Source organism: Engystomops pustulosus, chromosome 2 (genome assembly GCF_040894005.1).
Source record: "Engystomops pustulosus chromosome 2, aEngPut4.maternal, whole genome shotgun sequence".
NCBI lineage: Eukaryota > Metazoa > Chordata > Amphibia > Anura > Leptodactylidae > Engystomops > Engystomops pustulosus.
The window spans coordinates 221577097-221596374 of record NC_092412.1 but is presented as its reverse complement, the minus strand read 5'-3'; the positions used below and the strand labels follow the sequence as shown (position 1 = coordinate 221596374).

Genomic DNA, 19278 nt, shown 5'->3' with positions numbered 1-19278 from the left:
TTCCTTTAGTGACAACAGCATGCTTAAAAGAAGAGGGAACAATACCAGAAAAGAGAAAGGATGAAGATTTTAGTGAGGTGAGAAGTGACTGCTGGGTAGAAGGACTGTACGAGATGTGGGAATTTATGAAGCTGCTTTGGGCAAATTTCTGCACTAATGTGCACACAAAAAAACCCTTCCAACACATTTATGAAAAATTTTAGACCATTTTTTTTCCACTTTTTTGACTCGTCCGTCCTGAAAATGGGCGTGGCTTTGGAAACTGGAGTGTGCTCTGTCAGGAAATATTCTGGGGGCCAAAAAATTTGAAGGCTCTTCCCCATTGTGATACACAATTGAGATCAGCTAAAATCAGGTCTAAAAGTAGAACGTGACAATCTTAAACTGAGACAGATTCATCATCACAGTGATGAATCTGTTGCAGCAAAAGTCTAGTGTTATCGAGCTCTCTGCACTTTCAGAGACAGCGACGCATTAGTAAATCTCCCCTTGTATTTCCATGTACTTGATGTATCTGGTCTGTATTAAGTTTAATGCTATGCTAACACACAAGGGTAATGTAGGCACCATAGGAGGTCAGGAAGAAGTGTCCTAGAGGAAAAACAAACACAATGGTAATGTACCAGAGCCACGTTCTCTATGTGTTGTAGATTTCAATAAGTCACTGAAGCTGTGTAGGCCAACATCCTGATTTACTTTTTGAGTTTTTAAAAGATATTCTCAAGAGCTCTTGTTTTACTTTAGGGCTCAAAAGTCACAATATTCTATAGGGAACCATGAAGCACCATATTTTAAATTATTACATTATTAGTTCTAACTTCTAAATATTTCCAAATTAGCATCTGTAACCATCTTCTCAGCACTAGCACAAGAAGGCTATAGGTTGGACTGTACTAAGTTACCTTTAAGATACTCCCAGATAGTAACAGGTAAGTATCACATGGTCGTCAAGACTTATTTGATTTGATACATATTTTTTTCGTTCCAGGAGGCCAGCTGTGCCTACTCAATAATCCTCATGGCGGTGTACTGGTGTACGGAGGTCATACCCCTAGCAGTCACTGCTCTCCTGCCAGTCCTGTTATTCCCAATGTTTGGAATTCTGGAATCCAAGCATGTAAGTAGCAATGTGTCTTTTTTGTATATAAAGACTGTCCTCTTGTGCTTTTACCGACTTTATTGCTTCCAGACAATTAGGGGTCTGATATAACAGAGTTGTTGGCCATTTTTAAGAGAAATAATTTACAAAATTTAGTTATTGCTATATAATTTGGAAATTTGTTTAACACATTCCAGTATATGACAAGGTAGCCTTAAAATACAAAGGGGTTTTCCAGTAAGATAAAATTCCTTATAAAGGTTTTCTACAGGTTTTACGTAATGTAAAGCCCTTTGACAATGAACGTTATCTTACTGCAGTTAACCCCTGATGAGTTGAAAATGTGTAAAAAACCCTTCAAATTGGGAAGATTAAAGGTTTTGGGAAGTTATCAGTATTCCTTTGTTATCTGCTCTCTTATGGCTTCTGTGTGTTCATAAAATGATGTAGCAGTTATCAATGTGATCTTTCCTAGGTTTGTATGCAGTATCTGAAGGACACGAATATGTTGTTTGTCGGAGGATTAATAGTAGCCGTGGCCGTGGAGCACTGGAACCTACATAAGAGAATTGCACTAAAGGTCCTGCTCATTGTTGGAGTTCGACCTCCCTTGTAAGACCCTCATTTATTCATCTACCAAACATAAGTTGTCTTTTTCATTCAGGTTAAACATTATCTGGGCTTCTATTGTCTTGCTCTAATATTTGTATCTGTTCTCAAGAGTTCAACGTTTCATTGTTCACCTGTTTATTTGGGTTACTTATAACTCATAATTACTTCTATATTATAAATTCTAGAATATAACTTACCTAAACCAAAGATACTTATCAAATAAAAAAGACAATCATTTTCTTTATTGACCTCAGTAACTATAGAAATCCTGGGCCAAGTGTGCAAAATCGTGGAGGGTATTTCAAAGATCGGAAAAACCCCATTGGTGTCACATTTTGACTACAAATTTAGAAAACCCACTGGATGACCCAACCCACTGGATGACCCCTCACAGCTCCAGTAATCACTCCCCCACTTCTAATCTCATTAGAATAGAAGTGCTGATGTGACTTTCATTGAGCATGTGGTGAAAGAGTCAATCCCACGTCTAGGAATTGGGTTAGCATCCGATGGAACCTGAAACGCCAAAAACCAAGAGCTTCCTATGGAGTGAGTTTCCCTGATACAAGAGAAAAGGGTCCTTAAAAAAATTGCAGATTGTGATTCCAGCTCAGGGTAAGAACCTGTACATTTAGTAATTCGGGATAAATATATAATAAATTTATCAATTCTGTTTCCCAACATTAAAGGGAATCTGTCAGGATTGGCTTGGCAGAGCACCACAAGGTGTTGATATTAAAGAAAGAGCAAAGGCATGGGTGGCATGTGCGGACATAGGCATACGTAACATAGCTGTAGGTTTGGATAGGTAAATTGTGATTTCCTTTAAAGGGCTGATTTGGTATTTCTTGGACCATATGCATAGTTTTAGTGTTCAAATCTGCTCCCATTCGCAGAGCAGGGAGCCCATTACTCTCTTTTGCCACAGCTTTAGACTGTATTGGCATCTTGAGGATGTCTATACAGCATGATCCAGTACATGTAGACACATATAGTATTGTCAATGTGTTCAATGACAAACAATCGCTCTATTGTCTGCCATTTGATCTCAGGAATTGATAGGACTATGACAGAAACGTTCACATGTGGTGATCACTAGTCCGTGTAAAAGGTCCTTATAATGCATTAACTCATCCGCAGTTCTTATATGACTAATGTAAAAGGACTCAAACTTATATCAATTATTGGGGGTCATTTACTAAGGGCCCGATTCTCGTTTTCCCGACGTGTTACCCGGAAAAACCGCCGCATTTAAAAAAAAATGTGTTGCGAAAATTGCACTTACCTTCACTCAGCCCGGCTCGGTGTATTCCAATGCGTTCCGATGCTCTTCAGCGCAGCAGCGACATCTGGTGAACGGCGGAGGAACTACCTTAATAAATCCCGGCCGGACCCGAATCCAGCGCAGAGAACGCGCCGCTGGATCGCGAATGGACCGGGTAAGTAAATCTGCCCCATTATGTCAAATAATAACTAGTATCACTATCTCCTTTGCACTTATCTCAGAGTCAGTCTTCCCTCTGTTCCCAATTACACCTTGGTGTATACAATTAGTAAGCACATTCAATGTTAAAATCTTTATTAACACTTTCCACATATATGTATATAATATTTATATATATATATATATATATATATATATATATATATATATACATATATATATGTATATAAATATATACATATATATGTTATAAAATATGCATATCTAAATAAATACAAAATACAAATCACAGTACCTACATCACCCCAAAATACTTAAATCCACCCCACAATTCACATGCAAGCATCAATACACATATATATATAAAGTACCTTACACTAAACTTTCCCTACTTCCATAGAATAATTTGATTAGAAGGGAAAGTATGTAAGAGAGGTTAACAGAAAAAAGGGAAGGGATACAATTACTCAGCCAACAGTCTGTAGGGGAAGGTGAATGAAAGCCGTCTGGTTCAGAGATCTTCTTCGATAGTCTTTTCTCCTGGTAGGGAGGTTTGTCTTCCCCCCTCATTGTGGTCATAGTAAGGAGCCCATTCTTTCCTTCCCAACCATCAACTCCAAGACCCTTTTGAACTTTTCCTTTGTGTTCTCTCTCAAGTGGCTGGGAAACAGATGATCACCCAATACAGTACGAGGTGTGTACTCATCCATAGACTCCTGTTGCTGAGAAAGCCACCTGAAGTGTATCCCACCTTCTAGGTCATAAGCTGCCCCAGGGAAAGTAAGACAACAGTTCCCTTAGTCACAGAAGTGTGACGTACCCCAGGTATGAGAGAGGTTCAACATGTTTCTATGGGAATTTATAGAGGAGAGGGAGAGACAGTTGTCATAATATGTACATATCACATATCTGCACACAAATACCCAAACATACATCTACATATATTATACAACTAACATTTAATTCTTCTGAATTATTCTTAGGTTAATGTTGGGCTTCATGGGAGTCACTGCTTTTCTTTCTATGTGGATTAGCAATACAGCAACCACTGCTATGATGGTCCCTATCGTCCAAGCAGTCCTCGGTCAGCTCAATAATACTAGGCAGGAATCTTCCATTTTAGACTCAGAAGGACAGACAAATCCAGCAATGCAACTGGATGAAAAGAACGCCATCCCCTTGACTGATATACAAGGTAAGAACAGAAATGATGAATTATTTGCCCTCGGTTCTACCCAGATTTTAATCTGTTTGTTCACACCTTGAATACATTAAAATGTATTTATCTCATCATTAATCAGGTAATAATGTATTGCTAGATTTAGTACTAAACACCCTTGTTCAGAGTTGTCATACCTGTTTATTGCCTCATATAGTCTCCAGGAGGAGCACTGCCACCCGCCACCGGGAAATGCCAACTACACACAATAGAGTGTTTGTTTTCTTATGAGCGATTATGTCATATAAACCTAATTTCCTTCACAGAATGTGGTAGTGGAAGTCCCCTATTTCAGATCAACACCTTCTGGTCAGAGCTGATTATAAAGATGTCCTGTTCTGTATTACATTATTGACATACATAGACACTGTCTAATAATACATAAAACTTGTCACCAGGAATGTCATTTTTAACAAGTGACATGTTCCTATCGCCTATGCTATGCTGATTTTAAAAATGCCTTTGTCAGCATTCTGAATCATTTCAGTGGTTTAAATTAGTTTATTTTATTACTTGGCTCCCTGTTAGAAGTGTGTGGTGAGTCCCAGGACGGGGGCCAGCTAACACCTGTGTGCGCCTGAGTCAGTCTTCTCTCCTCCACACTCCATCTCCCTCCCCATACCCCACTTCTTGTCTTGTGTACTGAACATGGTAGGGGGATGCTGTGGAGGAGAGCAAGAATACATGAGGAGACATAGGTACACATAGGCTGGTAGATTTGGATGGCCCTTCTTGTTCCTTTTTTTAAAAGTTAGCTGGCTTCACACCTTGTTTTTTGCTATATGTTATAATGACACATCGGTAGGATTCCCGACATGTCCTCACAACATATGGCACAGATGTATACCACTGGATGGTTATACAGTGGTATATGTCACCCATTGAGTCCTCCTCACCCCTGAATATGAGGGTGGGGGGAGTGAACAAAGGCAACAGCCTGTGATTGGCTGCTGTTGATGTTAGGGGTGATGAAACTGTACTTATAAGGATAGTGATATCACTGGTGTCCTCCCTCTTGCTGAATGACGTATCCACTCAGCAGAGACTGGGTGGAACTGCATCCACTCCCCACAGACTTAGGTGTCCTCTGTTGAGTGTATTATGTCGCATGTAGCTTGCTACATACAGTATTTCCTTCCTGTATTTTTCACAGTGTAGAAGGAACACAAGAAACAACAGGAGAGGACGGTGACTTGTGTAATATTGTTAGAGCTGAGGTGTGGTGAATGAGAAGAAAACGGGTCACCTGATGACCACTTGTTGAGATGTGGTTTGTAGCCCACTCCGGGGACGGCTTCTCAATTGTCCGGAAAATGTTTTTCTCTCACTGAAGTGGAAGGCTGGCTTAGTCAAGCAGCTCCCACAACCACCGGAAACCCCAAAGTGAGGGCGGTATATACAGTGAGGTACGAAGAGGAAAAAATTGGGGGAAGCTAACTTGGGGCGCTAAGTCGATTCATATGGGAGTATCTCAATTGGTGATAAATTGTTACTCCAGATTAGTGATTAAATGAACATAATTACATTTATTGAAACAATCATTGAACAAAAAAGTGGCATATTAAAACATAATTGGTAAAATTGATATGTCTCAGTAACGCGTTTCGGTTATAAAAACCTTCCTGTATTTTTCACAGGATCCGTTGTAAGCTGAGCAGACAGAGGCAACAACTATGCTTCCATCTGCCAGTATATGTTAATGAGTACACTCAGTGTATATGTCAGGAGCTTTCCCAACGTATACACTGATGTGAACCCAGCCTTGATAAAAAGGCGCAAACTGCATGTTGTGACAAAATATGTGACTTTTTCATGCCTTGTACGACAATAAATTGTTGCATAAGGCATTTAGGGCCATAATGTTATGCTTATGCTTTTTCCGACTCCTACGAAAAGTGGTGTGCCCTTGGTAAAATAGGGCATGTCTGTGCCAGAAGCAACACGTGCACCAGAAAATTCTAAATTGTGGCACAGCAAAGTAGACCAACTAATAGAAGGTGCAAAGTACCACTCAGGAGTCTTATAGTGCACCAGATAATCCTTCCAGCATCGGACACAAGATTAATCTGGGGCAACAGAGAACTGTCAAGAGACTGACACATTCATAATAGTGTCATAGTAAAATGGATTAGAAAATTACATCAGTCCATCAAGGCCAACTTTATATTTCATTGATCCAGAAGACGGCAAATTAATAAATCCCCCCCCCCCCATAGTGTTCTCCATTATTTACATACAGAGTATAGTAAAGAGGGAACCAGAACCTTTCTTTTTAAATTTTCATTTCCAAAATCAAATTTTCCTCTATGGACAGATCACAGAAGTAGAAAGAAGCAAGTGAGTTTGAAAGGCTAAAAAAAGGTAACATTTTTAGTTAAACAAATGAAACAAATCACAGATTAACCAAAACTAGAATATTTGGTGACTGTGGAAGAAGAATTGTTTTATTTTCTTAAAACAGAAATTGCACATTTTCCCAGGATATATCACATTGCAAAAGTGGAAATATTTTCTTTGGTGATCAATTGCTGTTTTTAAGAGTTAATATTGACTCAAGAAACAAGACTTCTGCGTTACACAGGTTTCTAGTACATTTAGACTGAAATTACTTATTTAACTTCACCAATTAAACATTGACATTAAGACTCTCCTAAAGGTTCATCTGACAGGCTTTTCTTTTACTTTTGGACTTTTGAACCTTTGAACCACGTGAAGTCTATACATAAATTACTGTCTCTTACAAGGAGCTAATGAAATAAGTACAAGAAGGCAAAATTAAAAAATTTCAAAGACGGGAAATAGTCAGAGGAAGACTTTATTCTTTCATTTTAAGATCTATTTGCAGCATGATTAAAAAAAATCTACAGTTAAAATATTTTTGTGAATTTTTTTCATATTTGCATACCCTCTTTAAAGAATATCTACCAGCTACCAAATCAATTAACAAGTACCGTAAATACTGTTTTGTGTATGTAACTTCATATATTTTCCCAAAATACTTTTCGAAATCAATTTCTCATTTCCCAGCAATTTGTCATTTTAGAGAAAGATTTTATCGCCATGTAAATGAGTTTCCATTGCACAATTTTCTTTTTCCAATGCAAAGTAGTGCTGTAAAGCATGCCTTTATACAATGATTGACATCACTAGTAGAAAGACATCATCAAAATATAACTATAGGGTGCACCAGGAATCACAGCCCCATCCCTGGTGCCCTGAGTAGCTTATTTATATAAATATTAAAACTAAATGTACTATACAATGAAAAATTAGTGAGAAACATAAAAAATATGCCTGGAATATTTTTTGAAATTTTCTACAGAATGCTTGTTTTATGTGGGAGGTTATTTTGAAGTTGGTAGAATCCTTTAAAGGAAATCCACTACCGGGAAACGATACTACAGTACTTTTATGATTTTCCCGTACAGATTACAAATTCTGGGGCACAGCTGCTGAAGAAATAAACCTTAATTGAAGATTATGCTAATTATTGGGCATATAGTAGCCCCAGAGCACGCTGGGGGCCAAAGACTACTTCACGCCCCCAGCAGACATTTCAGACCCATATACCCCCTCGTAATTTAGTTGTTCTTGCAACTCTCCATCAATCACGCTCTGTGCAAGCGCCATAGCTCATGTCCCGCTGCTGGATATGCGCCTGCTGCTCATGAGCTATACAAGCTACAGTGCATACGCATAGCTTTCCTGCTGCTGGTGCACCGCTGGCAAAGTATACGAGCTACTGCACATTCGCAATGCTCACGAGCAGCAGGCGCAATTCTGGCAGTGGGACAGGAGCTTCTGCACTGAGCTTGATTGATGTTGAGCTGAAATGGCTACTGGGTCATTAAGTAGCCTTCGACTCTGGAGTCATCTGAGGCTACTACATGTCCCCAGTAACCTCTGCAATTAATTAGCATAATCTTCAATTAAAGTTTATTTCTACAGCAACCGCATCCCAGATTTAGGAAAAAACTGGATGCTGCCGCAGGGAAGGTAGTTTGCTGATGTTCTTTTAAAATTTTTTAGTTGACTGAACTATCCCATAAAGAAATTGTTTTAAATAAATCATTAACTTTACCAAGAAATGACACCTAATGTTATATCATCAGTATGTCATACTGCATTTCCTTTCACCTTTTTCAGAAAAAATGTTTTTTTTTCCGATAGTTGTGGCCAATGGACATATACAAGATATTTCAATAGAGCATAAAGAAAAAAAGGAGAAGAAGAAAATTAACAAAGGCATGATGCTGTGTGTGTGCTACGCCGCCAGCATTGGAGGGACCGCCACATTAACAGGAACCGGGCCAAACCTTGTGCTGAAAGGACAGATAAGCTCGTAAGTAGATACAAATCTATGTAGTGGTGAGATCAGTTTGCTTGAGATGAAAATATGGAATTTTTTAACTACTGCAAAATAAAATTCAGAAATGCGTGTCACAAAAAGATCAGTAACGATGATTACAACTATTTAGAAACCCTCAAAAATGGAAAGAAAATCAAGAAAAATAAGAAAAATTATGTGTTATGGATTCAGAGTAATTATTAGAGGAACCCACTTGCTCAGGCCACCCAGCAGCTTCATCATTTGAGCACCTTTAATGTACTCCTGGAGGAAGCCGCGGAGCCCAATGGGTCTAGTTGATAACGACCAGATTGATGTCAGCATCAGCATGCATCAGAGAGGTGGACATATCTGAAGTTCATGGTGAATGTTGAATATGCCGTTTATATGTTGATCATGAACTTCAGGAAGTTTAGCATAATTTAAAAATGTTTTTTCAATGGTACAGTGGTAGAGTGCTCCTTATAAAGGAGAAGCCCTAGAAGAAGATATTTTTACTTTGGAGAGTTGATTTCCCATTATAGATTTCCCTTAAAAGAAGATAGCTGTCAGGCTAGGTAAGTGGTGGCGAACTCACCATGCGACGTCCCTGCGGGCTAAGGCCCTGCCTAAAGCAGATAAACCGCCAAGGACGAACCCACTATCAGGAACCTAACTCATGGTCCCTGAGTGACCCTACAAGGTGACAGGGAAGGCTTATTTCGTCTGGCAGCTGTTGGATGGTGGAGCGGACAGGTAACTGGAATACTGCGATAGACCAGTGTGCACACTGGTACACAGAAACCGACACAAGACTGAGAAAGGAAGGTGGGGTAACACTAGGAGAAAAACGATACTGAGGAACAACAGATACAGACAGACAAGCAGAGTCAAACAAGCCGGGTCAAAACCAAGATGGTGGTAAAGATACAGAATCGTATAGCAAATAGAATGGTCGGTAAGCAAAGAAGAAGTCAATAGCGAGTTTTGACAATAATGTTATATCTAAGTAGAGTTCTGTATCCAGATGAAGGGCTCATAGGTTGCTGGTTGTGTAAAGGGGTCACTAGTTTACACATTCATCTAACCTGAAATTGATGAACACGTATATTGTCTATTCTGTGTATACATTAACCCACCGGCAAAACTGTGTGTCTTTTATCTATTAAACTGGTGTCAGCATCTCTATATGTGTTTTGCAAGGAAAATGATCTTAGTGTAATTGTGTAAGAACAATATTATGCAGAAATGAAAAACCTTTAAAGGGAACCTGTCACCAGGTTTTAACTCACTAAACGTCTGGCCCCCTCAGGTAGGGTATGAAACATCCTTTCTAAAATTCCCTTTTATGTGAAATCTCCCCCAAAGTTCATCAAATATAACTCCTCACACCTCATCCAAGATCGAAGCACTGCATTCAGGGGTTACTATGCTTTAAAAACTTGCATTAAAAAAAACAACTCATCTTCCCACATGGTATCTCACAGGAAAGGTTACTATTTCTTAGCATTGAAGAGAGAGTGAAGAGCTATTAATTAATTGTATAGCTCAGGTTGGACAAACATTGGTTCCTTGTTGCCTTCAAACATTATTTATTGACATATTTTTTTATTTCCTACAGAATTTTTCCAAACAATGGAGATATTTTGAATTTTGCTTCTTGGTTTGGATTTGCCTTTCCCAACATGATAGTGATGCTGACTTTGGCTTGGATCTGGCTCCAGTTCTCCTTCATGGGACTAAAGTAAGAAATATATTTTTTTACTTCTAGAAAAAGAAAACGACATCAGTACATCTTTAGAATGGATTGTGTGGAGGTCTCACTCCATATCTGAGAAAGTTTTATGGCAATATTGTCGTGGGCCACACAGATGGATACCAGGAAGTTCTCACAACTAATAATTTAGTTTCCGGAAGGTATCAGAAGAGGGAATTCTCCTTGTTAGGCCCAGGGTCGACTACATGGATCATGGATTTTCCCCCTTTTTTTAAGTCTCCTGGTGGTGTCTCTGCTTGCCATGTCTTCCTCTCACATATCACTATAGGGACGGTGGTGGCTGGGTCTTTTCTCACACTCAATAGAACTTCCCGGGAGATGTATGGTATTGGGGTTGATGCCCTGGTCCTATCTTTTGTTGAAGGCTTAATTGCAGGCTGGATTGTTCAAACAAGTGATAATTGAGATTTGAATGAGGATTTCTCTGTCAAATAGTTTGATATTTCAATCTTTAAAAGTGTAAAGGTTTTCCCAAAGAGAGGGTGCACAAATGCCCCTTGACTGCCCTGAGATCCAGACTTCTGGCATCGACTTGTCCTGTGATTGTGCCCAAGTCCTATAGTAGTCTAGGCAAGATGGATGTTTGCTATGTCTCAGGCCTGAATTGTTCATTGTATGTCAGCTAAGTGGGATTTGTGGTCAGTTCTGCCAATTGCAAGGTTTTACTGGATAGTCAGAATTCAATATTGTCATTGACAACCGTGTTGTAAGTATAGTCATTTTTTAGATGAAATTGCAAAGGATGGAAAATGTGCAATAAAATACGTCTTACAAAATTTTGTCATATATGTTAAATTGTAATCATGTTCAATATATAATATATATTACAAAATATTATAACCATAATAATATATAAAATGATATTAAATGTATAAATACGAGTTCATATATAAATATATATATATAATGTATATATATATACACTGGAGAAATATGTATGATCAAATGATTGTTTTCAAAAATTATGTACTCTCCTTTGATTAACATTTTATGGATTTTTGTAAGGGGTACACCATGCTTCTAAAACAGTGATTTACAGCTATATGAAAGATAATGGATAAAACCTTTACTTTGCAAAAATAAAAAAAACATTATAGTTACGTTTGCTGCAGATCACAACAGTCATCAATCAGTAGGAACTGCACAGGCCTTGGCTTTGAATGACTTCAGCACATCTGAAGCCACAGGACATCAATAGACTCACCAGTGGCGTAACTAGAAGCTGACGGGCCCCAGTGCAAAGTCTGTGCCAGGCCCCGACTATAATGTATGGTTTATAGTGATAGTCTTCTCATATGGGAAAGTGACATCATAAGGGCCCCCTAAACCTCTTGGGCCCGGGTGCGATCGCAACCTCTGCACCCGCTCAAGTTACACCCCTGAGTCTCACCCTGCCCTGGTGCGATTTTAGTCCACTCTTCTTCCAGTCTTCCACAGTTCTGTGACTGTTGTGGGTTTCTTGGCCATAACTTTTCCAAAGGTTTTCTATTGGGTTTAGATCAGGACTCTGGGCTGGACATTTCTTTGTCAAGGAACTGCTTAACCTATTTTGCTGTGTGACACTGAGCATTGCCATGTATGAAAATTGCTGGCTGATTGAGTGATTAATGCAAGAAAGAAACCATGTGTTGTTGAAGAAGGTTCTAATTCACACTAGCTTTCACTCTGCCCTGTAGCTATACAAAAGGTCCAACTCCTGCTGCAGAAAACATTCCCCAAATCATGACACTTCATTCAGACCAACCACATGCGCAGAACGCCGGCTTCGCGGACAAGGGTTATCTGGGAAGGAGGATCAGGCAGGCTACTGGGGTGTGGATTAGCCGCACCATGTAGCCTCAGCTCCGGCTACTCCACGCCCCAGTAGCCTCTTTAGAAAATATACATATTACCACAGTTAAAGATTAAAAAAGATAAAGGGGATTAAAGGATTAGCCCTTAAAAGGATTATCCTTACATACATTAGAGGCACATTCCACTGGATATTACCTTAATAGGTAGATCCATGGTGGTAGGTTTCCCTTAAGAACACCCAACTTACAGACGACCCATAGTTACAAATGGACCTCTGGATGTGAGTAATTTACTGTCCTTTAGTCCCAGGCTACAAAGGTTATGATCAGCTATAACAGTTATCACAGGTGTCTGCAATTAAAGGGGTTGGCCGAGTTTTGAAAAAAAGATATATGTGGCCGGGAGCGGGCTGCCTAAAACAATAAAGATGTACTTATGTTCCGGTGCCCTCCGGTATCCAGCGCTGCTGTCGCTCCGGTCTGGGAGCCATGTAAACAAACATGGCCGCCGGAGCAGCGCTGCACTCAGCTTACGCCTATCTGTCCCTATACACAGCATTGTGTATGGGGGCCGGAAGGTTGTCGGGTCCAGCCGGAAGCTGAATGCAGCGTTGTTCCGGGGGTCATGTTTGTTTACATGGCGCCCCGACCGGAGCGACAGCAGCGCTGGATACCGGAGGGCACCGGAAGGTAAGTAAATCTTTATTGTTTTAGGCAGCCCGCTCCCGGCCACATATAGTTTTTTTTTTCAAAACTCGGACAACCCCTTTAAGGTTTATTGTTAATCTCGGTTCTTATAACAATCCAACATTTTTAAAATCCAATTGTCACAGAGACCAAAAATATTTAGTTCTTTGGTCACAATTATAAAATATACAGTTCTGACTTACATACAAATCTACAGAGCCTGTCTTGTATGTAACCCGGGAACTGCCCGTAAGCTTAAAATACTATTTTACTCATGTGAGGATATATTCACATAGGACAACACAATGACTGTGACATTATCTGTTCTTCTCCAGTGTGTGTATATAATATATATATTATTTTTAGCCTAATTTATTTTGGATTAATAGAGTTGCTATACCCTTGCCTTTTCCTGTATCGTCTCTCTCACTTTTTCTCACATTTTATTTCTGTCTACTGCTCTATTAACTTCTGTCCCTTCTATTATTCAGTTTCCTCTTCTCTATCTTGTCTTTCCGTAGGGAAATCCACAGGATTAATCAGTCAGTAGGAAAGAAGGAGGTTATTGTATTCTTCCTGAGACAAGCTTTATCTCTTCCCTTATCAGTAATACCCTCACCTTTTCCCCATATTAAGCTTTAAGAAGACTTGGGGCTGTGGCACTAAGAGCTCGGAGAAGGAGCAGGCCGCGTATAATGTGATCCGGGAAGAATATCGCAAGCTGGGACCTATTTCTTTTGCAGAGTCCAACGTCCTTCTGCTCTTTACTCTTCTGGTCATCTTGTGGTTTACAAGAGATCCTGGCTTTGTGAAAGGTTGGGCTACTGTGCTCTTCAATAAAGACAACATTGAGTAAGGAATTATGGGTTTCGTATAGATGTTTTCATCACATTCCATGCTTGAGTAAAATGTATTCTTTGTCATATATGACCCTTCTGTCACCTGTAGTCATCATTTCATCAGTCATTGCCTAATCCAGATAGACAGGGATGACAGTGACTCATTCCACAAATGCTTCATCCAGTAATCCCCGGGATATCTATAGGAGATGCCAGGGTCTTCTGGAATTCCAATGGCCCAATCCTTTTAATGTGGGGGATAAAAGTCAGAGTTGTCTGCCTATAGATTTCACTCTTCTACATTCTAAGCTGAGTGTTCATGTGTCGGCTGACATAGCTATGGGTGGGAAAAGCTATATCTATAGTTTACAGTCAGCTTTAATCTTTTGCTTATTTCAAATGATTCCTGTTAAACCAATCTGAAATGAAATGGATTGTTATATGCACGATACACAGTAACTTTGGGCAGGCAAACATCTTAAATAATGGGGAATATTTACTTACCCGGTCCCTGCGCGATCCCCGAGGTGCGTTGTCCGACGAGGATGAAGTCTGCCGCGATTCACCAAGATTATGCGCCCGAGTTCACCTTCTTCCTCTCGGTGTATATGAGTGCATGTCCTGCGACACAATCTGAATTGTTAAATCCCGTGCATTGTCCGAATCTGTCGGATCGTCCAGGGGCCCGCCCCCTGTTTTGTGTCGCATGAAAGCCAGTGCAATTGCGACACAAAACGATCACGTGCGACGCAACCCCCGGCGCGATTGCCGAAAACGTTGGGAAACCCGACGGAAATGCGGCCGTGTGACCTTAATAAATAAGCCCCAATGTATCCAACAGCCATTTTTCCCTACCCCCGTATAAACATGCACACTTAGCTCAGTGCCATCAGACAGCTCTTTAGGGGTATAGACATATTGAAATCAGACATGCTGCTAGGGAAGCATTGACCATACACTATGGTCAACATTCAGCTAATGTGTATGACCACTCTTAGGGCACATTCACACCCGCCAAGTTCGGTACTACAACCACAGACCGTGCAGGGTCCTGTTTCACAGAAGGAACCCACTCCTGGGGACAGGACCCTTAGTACCATACTGATATATATGATGCAAGGAGTTCCTGTTTCCCCGGTGCTCGGAGTGGCTATGGGCCATAGGTTCTGACCATGAAACAGGACCCTGCACAATCAGTGGTACACAGACTGAACTCCACAAGCAACACAAAGCAAGTGTATAGAATATTACATTAGAAGAATGATGACTATGGCTGCATGTAAATCCAAAGTATCATAGCCTTTCATCATGATAAAATGCAGAATAAAATGTACATCTTTTATAAAATATAACTAGATTTCATGAAAATAACTAGGCTCCTGCTTATTCAGCAACAGATTCGCCTGGTATAAGCAGACATGAGGAGCAGCCTGTGTAGTATGATTACTGTATGATTATGGTTATTTGCCTTAATTATATTATGCATAGTGTTTGTCTCTTGGAAGGGAAATTACTAGATGCAGAGTCAGTCATTAACCATCATTATCAAACCACAAAAATGTATGAATATTTTCTCATTATCCTTGCAGGTATGTAACTGATGCCACTGTTGCCGTCTTTGTAGCTGTCCTTCTTTTTATTTTACCAGCCAAAAGTCCTAGATTTTCATGCCACAAAGAAAACAGTTTTGACCTTGAAGATCCAGTAGAAGGTAAGAGTGGTGGGGCATGAAGGTGGCGTAGAGGGGCATTAAGGTGTGGTGGGGTGGCCGGCGGAGAGTGAGCCGGCCCGGGGTGTTCTGCGCACTTGCTGCAGCGGACAAATTTTCATACATGAAAATTCGATGGCTGAGTTCATTTCTGTGCCAGGCAGGGCCTGCACAAGATCCCCCGCTGGTGCAATCGGCTGTGCTGGATACTAAGCCGGGCTGCTCTTGCATATAATAAATAACCCCCTATATCCTTGGCTTGTCCCCATCAAATTGACTCTTTTAGTTGACACACATTTAATTTGTATGTACGACTGAAGTAATTTACAAGGCTCCAAATATCTATCCATATATCTAAGACAAGGCACTTTTTTCTATGCCTGTGTGAATAAAGGTTTAACCTTTTTTCATCATATTGGATGCTGTGGCCTTCTCTCCTCTTTTTGTCTTGGACTATGGATCCTGCACACTAGGACCCTGGGCTGCGTGCATCAAACAAAACAGCTTTTGCTAAATAGATTGGTTGCTGTCTTTTTTTTTATCCATATATCTATTCTCTATGTACATATCATTTTTTATTGCAATAAATGTAAATGTTAAGCTTCCTTAGTAAACAAGGAATATTACCGCTATATTACACCGCTTGGAATAACCACTTTTATATCTTGATAGATTGGGACTTTGGGGACGTGGTAATATCTTACATGTTTATGATTTGTGGGGGTTTTAATTATTTTTTTTATTATAAATATTTCTAGGGAAACTGGGGGTGATTAGAATTTTTAGGTTTTGTGCAAATGGCACACTGCAACATATCTCCTGATATTTCTTACATAGAGACAGATTGTCAACTCCCCCCCCCCCCCCCGATGACATCACAGGACGCTGGTACATGATCCAATCCAAGATGGTGGTACCCAAGCCCCGCCAGGATGATGTCACCACACTAGGCTATGGAAGACACATAATCTAAAAGCTTTTAAACAGCTTGATAAGATAGCGGTAATAATATATTAGGTCAATATCTGAAGATAGGGTTCCTTTAATGAGTTTACTATTATCCTATGACCCCTGCTTTATTCATTTCTGAAATAATAAAAAAAACTTCAGTGATGCTTTGTTCTGATGAAGGGTTGCCCCGATGTTAGAATGAATAGGATACATCTATTGAAATGAATAGGATGGGGAGGGGGGGGGGGGTTCAAAATGCGTTTTGTGTCGTACTAAATAATAACTAGCTAGACATATGTTAGCTCACTTCATTGTGCTCTATAGGGATACAAAACTGATATCATTGATAAACTATAAATCTTTGTGGTTATTTGCAACACTATTTTTATTTTTATTTATAGAGGAAGAATCATTTATGTCTGCACCATTATTAACATGGAAAGTGGTTCATAAGAAGATGCCTTGGAGTATTGTACTCCTTCTGGGTGGGGGCTTTGCCTTGGCCAAAGGAAGTGATGTAAGTACCAATATGCTGCTCTTTCCACTTACTCTAATTCCATAAATCCAAAATACCCAAAATAGATAAAAGTAACCATAGCATTGTAATTACAGAAGTTTAAAGGTTACAGCAATGACTGGTCATTCACTATCCTATCTTTACTTTCTCCCCAGGCCTCTGGATTGTCCTCTTGGCTTGGTGAACAGATGACATTTTTGCATAACGTTCCGGCATGGGCCATCGCCATCATCTTGTCTTTGATGATCGCTGTTTTTACTGAATGTGCCAGCAATGTTGCCACAGCCACTCTCTTCCTTCCAATCCTTGCCTCTATGGTAAGGCTATCGCTCATTACAATTCAACATTATTATAATCAATTTCGTTGTCAACTTTATATACAGCAAAATTAATTGGGATTTTGTGGTGTCTGATTTTTTCGTAACTAAAGTGTTTGGTCCCTTGCAACTCCATCAAAGTACTTTGTACATACCTCATACTGTATACTCCTGGGTGTAGTGTCAAAAAGAGTTTTGGGGACTGTAGATTGAATAAATGCATGGTGTCATATTGGAAATCTGCCATGGAGGGTTGTACATAATATAACATAAGAAGTAAAACGAAACCAAGTCCATCCATTTACTCAACAGACACAATACATAGTAATACTAAATACCATATTCCCTGCAGTGGACTCAATGCACTTATTAGAATTGAAATTGATCACATATTACCCTTGGAATAACTAGATTCCAAGTAATAATCAGCTCTGGTTCATTCAAATAAGTTATTTAACTAATATTGACATTTTCAATATTTTCTCATTCCAGGCAAAATCCATCATGGTAAATCCACTGTACATTATGATTCCTTGCACGCTCAGCACTTCCTTTGCTTTTATGTTACCTGTGGCCACACCACCAAATGCCATTGTCTTCTCATATGGGCATCTTCATGTGTCAGATATGGTAACTAGCCTTTCATTATTTGGGAATAAGGTGCATGTGTGATGGTGGTTGGTTGGGGGAGACATCGACCTACAATATAATTTTTGCTCCCAGAGGTTGAGCCCCTCACAAATATAATAAGGCTAGATTCACACCTTTTATATTTGCTCAACATATATGCCGGGAAAACTCCCAGCGTATACTCTGATATATACTGGCAGATGGAGGCATAGTTTTTGCCTCCGTCTGATCAGTATATGTTGTGTACCGAGTAAGCTATGTCTTTGCATCCTGCTACCTCCAGTTGTATAATGTACATGCTTAGCATAGGAAAGTGAACTCTATGGGGGATGGATGCAACAGTACTGCACCCCTTCCAAGCCTCCGGTGAGTGTATACATCGCTCAGTAGGAGGGAGGATTTCAGTGATGTCACTGACCATAAAAGGACAGTGACATCACCAGGACAACCTGAACATTGATGCCTATGTCCATTAGTCCCACATTCAGAGGAGAGAAGGAGGCAGCGAGCAATGTATCCCACTGCATGTGCTTATATATATATATATATACACTCACCGGCCACTTTATTAGGTACACCATGCTAGTAACGGGTTGGACCCCCTTTTGCCTTCAGAACTGCCTCAATTCTTTGTGGCATAGATTCAACAAGGTGCTGGAAGCATTCCTCAGAGATTTTGGTCCATATTGACATGATGGCATCACACAGTTGCCGCATATTTATCGGCTGCACATCCATGATGCACATCTCCCGTTCCACCACATCCCAAAGATGCTCTATTGGATTGAGATCTGGTGTCTGTGGAGGCCATTTGAGTACAGTGAACTCATTGTCATGTTCAAGAAACCAGTCTGAGATGATTCCAGCTTTATGACATGGCGCATTATCCTGCTGAAAGTAGCCATCAGATGGTACATTGTGGTCATAAAGGGATGGACATGGTCAGCAACAATACTCAGGTAGGCTGTGGCGTTGCCACGATGCTCAATTGGTACCAAAGGACCCAAAGAGTGCCAAGAAAATATTCCCCACACCATGACACCACCACCACCAGCCTGAACCGTTGATACAAGGCAGGATGGATCCATGCTTTCATGTTGTTGACGCCAAATTCTGATCATCCAAATGTCGCAGCAGAAATCGAGACTCATCAGACCAGGCAACGTTTTTCCAATCTTCTACTGTCCAATTTCGATGAGCTTGTGCAAATTGTAGCCTCAGTTTCCTGTTCTTAACTGAAAGGAGTGGCACTCGGTGTGGTCTTCTGCTGCTGTAGCCCATCTGCCTCAAAGTTCGACGTACTGTGCGTTCAGAGATGCTCTTCTGCCTACCTTGGTTGTAACGGTGGCGATTTGAGT

The 19278-nt window shown here is 40.2% G+C and overlaps 1 protein-coding gene across 3 annotated transcripts in view; it reads left to right on the top strand.

Moving 5' to 3' along the window:
- Positions 1 to 19278, top strand: part of SLC13A5 (solute carrier family 13 member 5) — a 75440-nt gene that overhangs the window by 51293 nt on the left and 4869 nt on the right. For 2 of the 3 annotated variants that reach the window (XM_072138221.1, XM_072138222.1), the window contains 10 exons: positions 989 to 1117; positions 1575 to 1711; positions 4139 to 4350; positions 8545 to 8716; positions 10323 to 10445; positions 13595 to 13810; positions 15387 to 15508; positions 16858 to 16973; positions 17129 to 17290; positions 17783 to 17920. In XM_072138221.1, the coding sequence (XP_071994322.1) occupies positions 989 to 1117; positions 1575 to 1711; positions 4139 to 4350; positions 8545 to 8716; positions 10323 to 10445; positions 13595 to 13810; positions 15387 to 15508; positions 16858 to 16973; positions 17129 to 17290; positions 17783 to 17920 (1527 nt within the window). The remainder of the gene's footprint in view (positions 1 to 988; positions 1118 to 1574; positions 1712 to 4138; positions 4351 to 8544; positions 8717 to 10322; positions 10446 to 13594; positions 13811 to 15386; positions 15509 to 16857; positions 16974 to 17128; positions 17291 to 17782; positions 17921 to 19278) is intronic. The other variant, XM_072138223.1, reaches the window with a different exon arrangement.